This window comes from Physeter macrocephalus, chromosome 4 (assembly GCF_002837175.3).
Source record: "Physeter macrocephalus isolate SW-GA chromosome 4, ASM283717v5, whole genome shotgun sequence".
NCBI lineage: Eukaryota > Metazoa > Chordata > Mammalia > Artiodactyla > Physeteridae > Physeter > Physeter macrocephalus.
The window spans coordinates 140,201,457-140,211,210 of record NC_041217.1 but is presented as its reverse complement, the minus strand read 5'-3'; the positions used below and the strand labels follow the sequence as shown (position 1 = coordinate 140,211,210).

The window sequence follows — 9,754 nt, the reverse complement described above, 5'->3', positions numbered from 1 at the left end:
ACATTTTTAAAAACTAAATTAAATTTATTTATTTTTGGCTGCGTTGGGTCTTTGTTGCTGTGCACGGGCTTTCTCTAGTTGCGGCGAGCAGGGGCTACTCTTCGTTGTGGTGCACGGGCTTCTCATTGCGGTGGCTTCTCTTGCTGCGGAGCATGGGCTCTAGGTGCGCGGGCTTCAGTAGTTGTGGCACGCGGGCTTAGTTGCTCCGCGGCATGTGGGAACTTCCTGGACCAGGGCTCGAACCCGTGTCCCCTACACTGGCAGGTAGATTCTTAACCACTGCACCACCAGGGAAGTCCCTGTTTCCACCTTTTGGCTTTTGTGAATGCTGCTATGAACATGGGTGTACAAATACTCCTGGGAGACCCTGCTATCAATTCTTTTGGATATATACCCAAAAGTAGAACTACTAGACCATATGGTAATTCTATGTTTAATTTTTTGAGGAATCGCCATATTGTTTTCCATAGTGGCTGCACCATTTTACAGTCCCACCAACAATGTATAAGGCTTTCAATTTTTCCACATCCTCTCCAATACACGTTGCAAAACTGAAAGCCCGAAAACGTTGTGATGACAGAAATAATGATCATGTCATCAGCAGGCAAATGACAAGCTCGCCCCCTAGTGTCAAGTAAGGAAGATAACAGAAAAAGCAAACATTCTTAAAAGGCACAACCACCACAAAGAACATAATCTCTACCTTACCAAGAATCTGGAGCGAACACGAATAACACAAACTACTAATCAATCAAAATAGTTTATTCGCAGGGACAGTTAAAAAGGTTCAGTTGTGAGGGACAAAACGTATCACCAACCCTTGCATACAAATCCCTAGCTGAAGTTACCTTATTAGCTGTGCGAGATGAGTAGCCTGGGGATGTTAACTTTTAACGTGTGAACGTCTCCACTAAAGGAAGGCTTATGTTGTACCCTCTTTAGCAACCCTGAAGCATAATGGCCTTTAACTGTTACGTCACACGTAACTCCCAATCTCTGAATTTGTTGAAAGATCTGACTCTAAAGGCAAAAAGGAAGCCCACACCAATGATTAAGTCAGAGGGTGGCAGTCATGACTATTTAACTGTTCTTAGCTCCTTAAACCCGCTATTATGTAAATCAAGATACTTTCTGATTTTTTAAGCCCTCCCAACTAAAATAATGATGATGATAATGATGATGATGTCTGATTCTTTCAGGCCCTGTGGCTGCTAATTTTTCCAACTCCCTGCTCTGTCTCTCCTGCCCATCCCTCCAATCTCTATGGCTCACTGGTTTGCTGTTTTTCACAGAGCTGCAAGAGTTTGAGAACCAAAATCCCATAACTGTGGATCACACCAGATAAAGGAATACTGATTGAAATACACATTTCAGACTACATCCCCGTAGGTGACACTTTGGGGCAATGGGTCTATACAATCAGAGTTACTGATATTAAATCCCAAGTCTTTCTGCTCCAGCAGGTTGACCTCCAAGGGCTGCATCAGAAATAGGAGGTGCCAGCCTCAAGCTGACTGTTGCCTAGGAGGGTGGGCCATACTACCCAAATGTTAAAGGCTGGACATTTTTCTGCTGCTCTTTGTGCAGCTGCCGGGCCCGATTTTTTAGCTCTTCAGCCTTAGCTTCGTCCTTATCGACACCATCCCCCAGCTTGTACATGCGGCTGGCATTGGCACAGGCCCAGACATGGCCTAGGTCACAGGCTTTCACTGAGTATTTGCATGCCACGCCCATGTCCTTGGGAAAGCCGGGGGCGCCCTGCAGGAACATGGTACTGAGGTTGAAGCAGCTAGAGGCATAGCTGCCATCACAGGCCCTTGTGTAGTAGTCTCTGGCCCTCTCCAGATCGGGCTGGCCATCCTCATTGACCTGTCCATCATGTGCCAGGAGACCAACGTTGTGGCATGCCTCCAAGGACTTCTTTCCCGGCTTCTCACATGCCATCAGAAAGCAGCTGGAGGCAGCTTTCAGATCCTGGGTTAGTCCACCTGGAAGGAAGGAAAAAAAAGTCAACCTAAGCCAGGGCAGAACCTGAATGTCTCAGGCCAAAGTCAGGGAGGAATTCCTGAATAAAGTTTATATACTTTGAGCTAAGGCAGCATGAAAAGAAGATGGCCTGGTATACTGCACAGACCTCCCAGCTTTTTTAGCCATGGAATCTTCTGTTCAAATGGTATCTTACAAGGAAGCTTAACAGGTAAAAAGGGTGAAATGATAATATCTACTTCTGCGGGTAACAGCAAGATCATAGCATCTTATAAGCACTTCATTAAACATTTAATTTTAATATATACCAAATGTGTATTATTTGCCAATTAATATGCTAGGTTCTAAGGAACAGATACTGTCCCTGCCTTTGTGAATCTTGTGGTCTAATGAGACAGACATTAAACAAGTACACAAGTAAATGTATGATTATAAGTGTGACAAGCATATCGAGAAAAAGTACAGAATGCTATGAGAATGTATCAGGGCTCTGAACTAGGAGGCAAGGTCAAGTAAAGCTTCCCCATGGGCTTCCCTGGTGGCGCAGTGGTTAAGAATCCGCTTGCCAATGCAGGGGACACGGGTTCGAGCCCTGGTCTGGGAAGATCCCACATGCCTCGGAGCAACTAAGCCTGTGCGCCACAACTACTAAGCCCGTGTGCCGCAACTACTGAAGCCCGCATGCCTAGAGCCCGTGCTCCGCAACAAGAGAAGCCACTGCAATGAGAAGTCTGCGCACTGCAATGAAGAGTAGCCTCCGCTCACCACAACTAGAGAAAGCCCGCGTGCAGCAACGAAGACCCAACGCAGCCAAAAATAAAATAAAATAAAATTTAATTTAAAAAAAGGAAGGCTTCCCCAAAGAAGGGACATTTGAGCTGTGATATAATGGAAAAAAGAAGGAAAAGAAAACCAAATATGTAGTGGAAAAAAAAAAAAAAGGCAAAGAAAATTGTTCCAGGCAGCAGGAATAGGATACAAAGAGAAAAAGAGCCTATGTGGCTAGAACCCAGAAATCACTAAGGAAGGGAGGCTGGAGAGGCAGGCAGGGGCCAGATCATGGAGTGTCTGATGGGTCTCCTTAAGGACCTTGCACTTAATCCTAGGAGCAATGGGAAACTGCTAATGGATCATTTTAAGGAGAGGTGGTGACAGGGCTCACTTTTTTCTTTGTTTTGTTTTGTTTTTTTATTTTTTTTATTTTTATTTTTATTATTATTATTTTTTTGCGGTACGCGGGCCTCTCACTGTTGTGGCCTCTCCCGTTGCAGAGCGCAGGCTCCGGACGTGCAGGCTCAGCGGCCATGGCTCACGAGCCCAGCCGCTCCACAGCATGTGGGATCTTCCTGGACCGGGGCACAAACCCATGTCCCCTGCATCGGCAGGTGGACTCTCAACCACCGCGCCACCAGGGAAGCCCTGTTTTGTTTTTTAATGGAACATTTCAAATCTCCATTCTCAAAAAGAGAAACATTTTAAGTATCTCAACGTTTAGTTTTTAAAGTCACTCCAAACATACCACCTAGAAATAACCATCATTATCATTAAGAGGACACCATTCCAGTCATCTTTATAGCATGTGTTCGAATTAAATGTCGGCTGGCTTAATGGACAGCTAGACAGAAGTAGAGTTGACCCTTGAATGATATGGGGGTTAGGGGCGCCCACTCTCCACACAGCCAAAAATCCAAGAATAACTTAAGAGTCAGCCCTCCCTAAATGTGGCTGCTCCACATTGGCAGACTCAACCAACAGAGGATTGTGTAGTACTACTGTAGTATTAATTATTGAAAAAAAAATCTACCTGTAAGTGGACCTGCATAGTTCAAACCCATGTTGTTCAAGGATCAGGTGTATTCTGAAAAACTGGATTACACATGCTACTTGTAAATAAAAAATTTAACTTTGATTTCACTTGTATTTATCGTTAAGACAACCAAACTGAAGTGAAACTGAAGAAACTGCTAACTTCAAATGAATATTTCAACAGAGAAATTTCCTAAATGAGCCCCTAGAGTTATAGATAATTAAAAGGTTAGCATCACTGTTTTTTTTTTTTTTTTTTAAACCAAATTTCAGACAGTATTGACTCATGAGGATGTTGTCACCTCACACTTCTCCCTACCTCTCTTGCCCTGCCTTCCATTTTTTGTTAGATATGTTATTTCAACTTCGGGAGACACAGAGCATAGTGGTTACCAAAGCCTGGGCTCTGTAGCCAGAAAACCTAGGCGCCAGTCCTGGCTCCATTACTTGCTGGCAGTGTGACCTTAGACAAGTTACTTAAACCCTACAAAGCCTCAGTTTTCCTCATCTGTAAAATAAGGACAATAGTATCTACATCATATTCTGGAAGCTTACATGTGTCATTACAAAGAGCCTAGTACATAATAAGTGCTCAGTAAATGCTGTAGCATTTTTATGCCATAAAGGTTTATATTATTTACATTCTATTCAGTAACCCTAATTAGCCCAACATTCATTCTAAATGGGATTCTGCTCATCACCGGTCTTTACATCAGAGCTCCTCCATTCCTGAATTATCTCTCTTGATTCACCTACTTACTGGTTATCAGATAGATTTTTCTAGAAAAGCGTATAGATTCTACAGCCTCTGAGTTCTTTTAGTTTTCAGAATGCATTCTTGCCACCTTTCTATTTAAACAGTATATAATTAGGTCTTGTTTTTATATCCAGCCTGATAAATCTATGCCTTTTACTGGAGTGTTTACTTAAATTTAATGCAATTCTTGATATAGCTTGGTTTAAATCTACAACCTTATTTGTTTCCCATTTGTCCCAAATGTTTTTTGTTCCTTTTTTCCCTTTCTTACAATTCTTTTGAATTGTATATTTCTAATAGTCCATTTCATTCTCATCATTGACTTTTTAGTAATGCTTCTTTTATCAGTGGTTTACCTAGTGAAAATACTATGTATACTTAATCACAATCTACCAACAATTAATATTACAGCACTTCACATATAATGTAAGAACCTTACAATAGTACACTTTCATTTACCACATTTCTATCCTTTGTACTACTGCTGTCATGTTTTACTTCTAAATATATTACTTACTTGCTTGACTTCTATATAGTGTAAGCTCCATAACATATTATAATTTTTGCTTCAGTTTTTTAAAGACATTAATAAATGAGGAAAAAATTCTTACATTTACATGTATATTCCAGTGTGCTTTCTTCTTTTGTATGGATCCTAGTGTCCACCTTTTTATCATTTTCCTTCTACCCAAACAACTTTTCTTAACTTTTCTCGTAGTGTAGGTCTGCCAGCGACTCATTCACTCAGCTTTTTTTATCTGAAAATGAATTTATTTCATTTCATTTATTTATTTTTTTCCGCTGTGCCACACAGCTTGTGGGATTTAGTTCCCTGATCGGGGATTGAACCTGGGCTCTCGGCAGTGAGAGCGTGGAGTCCTAACCCTTGGACTGCCAGGGAATTCCCCATCTTCATTTTAAAAAATATTTTCAATAAAGTAGAATTCAAGTTTGACAGTTTTTTTCTTTCAGCATTTAAAAGATGTTGTTCTTTTGTCTTCTGGCTTACATTACTTCTGATGAGAAGTCAGGGATTATTCTCACCAATGTTCCCCTCAATGTGTCTTTTTCTCTGACTGCTTTTAAGATTTTCTCTTTACCTTTGGCTTTCAGCAAATGGTAATAATGTGTCTAGGTATGATTTCATTGGTTATCCTGTTTGGATCCACTAAGCTTCATGGATCTGTGGAGTGATATTTTTCATCAAATTTGGAAATTTTATACTGTTATTTCTTCAAATACTTTTTTCTGCCCCAATCTCTTCTCTTTCTGGACTCCAATACACGTTATGTTAGATTAAGGGATAGTGAACCCCACAGGCTGAGGCTCTGTGTTGCTGTTGTTTTGCTTTTTCTCTCTCAGTGCTTCAGTTTACATAACATCTTCAATCCTGTCTTCAAGTTCACTGATCTTTCAAATTCACTGATTATTTCCTTCTGATGTGTCCAATTTGCTATTAAGCCTGTCCAGTGAATTTTTCATTTCAAATATTATGTTTTTCAATTGCAGGATTTCATTTGGTTCTTTTTAATAGTTTCAATTTCTGTGATGAGATTTTCCATCTGTTCATTCATTGTGTCCATCTTTTATTGAAACCCTTTAATAAATTTATTTTCCTTGTTTAAAAATATTTGACTGCTAATTCCAACATCCCTGTCACATCTGGGTCTGTTTCTATTGACTGCTTTTTTTCTGTTTAGCAATTTCTTACTTTATGCTGGACATTGTAGATGCTACTTTGTTCACTCTGGTTTTGCTGTATTCATTTAAAGACTGTTATACTCTGGTTTCTCTTCAGATCACATAAATCTTTCACCTTTTACTAAAGACTGTTGAGTTTTGTTCTCACAAGTAATTAATTCATTGGTGAATCAGCCTGATCCTTTTGAGGCTTATTTCTAAGTTTTGGAACCTTTCTGCAGTCTGTAATCAGTGAGGTCTCTCCACTCTGGCTGGTGGAATTCAAACAACTCCCAACACTGTGAAACCTCTGGAGTCTCTTTTCAGTTCACACCTCCCCAGTAACTTTTCACTGCAAGGTCTCTCAGCGTCTCCTCCTATGCATGAGCAGCTTAACACTGAGCCAAAGACTTAAGAGCACCCCTATGTGGCTATCTGGAGCTCCTTCTCTGTGTAGCTCCTTCTTCTCTGGTATCCTGTCCTGCAAACTCTGGCAGCATCAGTGGCCACAAACTCTGACCTCTGCCTCATCAGTTCAGCAAGACTATCATACTCTACTTGGCTTCCACCTCTTTGTGCCTAGTCTGAAAAGTACCTCCAGGCAAAAAGCCAAAGCAATCATTCATGGGGCTCATCCTGTATGTTTCCCTTTTCTCAGGGATCATTGTACTGCACTGCCTATTTTCCAATGTCTGAAAATAGTTGCTTCATATCTTTTATTGAATCCATGGTTTATATCCTTAAAAGTTCATTTTAGTTGCCTTATGGAAAGATTAGATACCTGCATTAATGAAGCAGGAGAGGAAGGTGGCTTGGATAAATATGGTAGCAGGAAAGGGAGAGACAGGACAGATCTGAAACATATTTTAGAGCTAAACTGGCCACAAGCTACAAGGTAGGGAGAGATACCACTTGCTAAACTGGAAGACAACAGGGGTGCAATATTTGGGAGAAAAAGAAAACAATTAAGAATTCTATATTGGATTTGTTAAGTTTGCGAGGCCTGTAAGAACTCCAAGTCAAATTTTCCAGTAAACGGTCAACTATATGCAGTCTGGAGTGGCTTTGCCTAGAGATAAAGGTTTGTTTGCAATTATCATCACTAACTTATCATTCATTGCCACATCCTAGAGACCACCACTATTAATTTTTGGTGTATTTCCTCCTACTACCTTTTCAATGTAGTTTGGTCATTTTTACATGTTGTAATCATGTGTTCTTCACTCCCCATTAGAAACCCATCTTCATATGTTTTATTAAGAATATTTCATCAAAGAGATATATCAGAGTTACTTTCCACTTCCTTTCATAAGACATTTAAATGGCTTCACAAAAATAGTTCAAAGCTGATTTCACTGATGAAAACACCTGGGCAAAATATTCCTTGGGTCACTCTAAGTGTCCAATCCAGGGTAACTTCTGCAGCAACCAACACAAACCAGACCTGTTCACACTGATAGAATGTTTTACAATTTAACAAAGCAGTCACATGTGCGTTCATTTGATGCTCAGAAAAATCCTATGAATAAGGTGTGAGCTGACCTTATTACTCCAATTTTGTCATTGAGGTATTTGTAGCTCAGGGAAGGAAAATGCCTTGCCTGATACCACACTGTCAATTAATGCTCAGGATGAAAAGTGACCTCCCACTCTTCCTCCCTGCCCCAAGCTATCCTTGATAAAAGGAGAGTTATTAACCAGTCTTTGTCAAGAAAGGACACTGGGTGTGTTTTCAGAACAGAGGGCAAATTCTTAGGCTCAGAACTAGGCAGGGGGGTCAAGAGTATTGGCTTTTAGACATGGCAAGGCCCAAGGTCTCCTAATTAACAATCCAAAAGAGCCTGAGTAGCAAAGATCAGCTAATTGGGATCTCCTGTGACAACACCTGACCTCAAGGAAATTATTTAACAATGTCAGCTTAACAGAGGATTAAGTATTATTCTCTAAACACTCTGTGTTCTTTCACCTGCTTACCTGCTCTCTATTCTGAAAAGAAGACATAACTCTATTCTACCTCCAGCAAATAAAATCTGCTCTGTCCTTTAAGAACAAGTTTCAATGCCTCCTCCTCTCAGCACCCCCTGATGATGACATGCTCCCAGAACTGAACCCCCAAAGTACTTTACATGTCTCTCTATAAAGATACTTATCAAGCTCTCCCAGGTTAACAGGTATTAGTATAAATACTTCTTCCCCGGGGAGGGGGGTGAAAAAAAAAGGATTTCTTCCCCCACACCGGTCCATCTTTGCTTCACTGTACAGAGTAAATACTAAAAATTTGCTCAACAAAGGAGCACTTAAGAAAGAAAAAAGCCTCAGTGCACAATCATTAATCATATAAGTTTGTCAAAGAGAAGGGAAAATAATTTCACAACCTCTTTTGTTCTCCTTAATTCAATAAGGAACTCAAAGTCCCTGTGGAAAATGTAGTAAAATATGATATAAAAACAAAAGGAACCCAAAACTTTACCAAGACACAAATTGAGAGACTAAACAGCTAGGAACATTTTTATTTTTGCACAGTGTATTATATAGCTGAGTTCACATCATATGTAATTTTGTGTTCAGCTTTCTTCACTGAACATTTTATCATAAACCTTTCCTGATGTCAACAAAAATTATTTTAAAACATTATTTTTTTTCTTTTTTCACATCTTTATTGGAGTATAATTGCTTTACAATGTTGTGTTAGTTTCTGCTATACAACAAAGTGAATCAGCCATACATATACATATGTTCCCATATCCCCTGCCTCTTGAGCCTCCCTCCCACCCTCCCTATCCCACCCCTCTAGGTCGTCACAAAGCATCAAGTTGATCTCCTTGTGCTATACAGCAGCTTCCCATTAGCCATTCATTTTACATTTGGCTGTGTACATGTCAATGCTACTCTCTCACTTCATCCCAGCTCCCCCTTCCCCACCGTGTCCTCAAGTCCGTTCTCTACGTCTGCATCTTTATTCCTGTCCTGCCACTAGGTTCATCAGTATCACTTTTTAGATTCCATATATATGTGTTAGCATATAGTATTTGTTTTGCTCTGACTTACTTCACTCTCTATGACAGATTCTGGGTCCATCCACCTCACTGCAAATAACTCAATTTCATTCATTTTTATGGCTGAGTAATATTCCATTGTATGTATGTGCCATATCTTCTTTATCCATTCATCTGTTGATGGACATTTTGGTTGCTTCCATGTCCTGGCTGTTGTAAACAGTGCTGCAATGAACATCATGGTACATGTCTCTTTTTGAATTATGGTTTTCTCAGGGTATATGCCCAGTAGTGGGTATCAATTTACATTCCCACCAACAGTGCAAGAGGGTTCCGTTTTCTCCACCCCCTCTCTAGCATTTATTGTTTCTAGATTTTTTTTTTTTTTTTTTTTTTTTTTTTGCGGTACACGGGCTACTCACTGTTGCGGCCTCTCCCCTTGCGGAGCACAGGCTCTGGACGCGCAGGCTCAGCGGCCATGGCTCACAGGCCCAGCTGCTCCGCGGCATGTGGGATCCTCCCAGACCGG

At 40.6% G+C, this 9,754-nt stretch overlaps 1 protein-coding gene across 1 annotated transcript in view; it reads right to left on the bottom strand.

The window, feature by feature from the left end:
* Window positions 1-761: 761 nt before the first annotated feature.
* The window catches only part of COA7 (cytochrome c oxidase assembly factor 7), a 16,446-nt gene continuing 7,453 nt past the window's right edge, over window positions 762-9,754 (bottom strand). Inside the window, exon 3 of the mRNA XM_007109517.4 lies at window positions 762-1,988. Coding sequence (XP_007109579.1) covers window positions 1,540-1,988 — 449 coding nt within the window. The 3' untranslated portion in view covers window positions 762-1,539. The remainder of the gene's footprint in view (window positions 1,989-9,754) is intronic.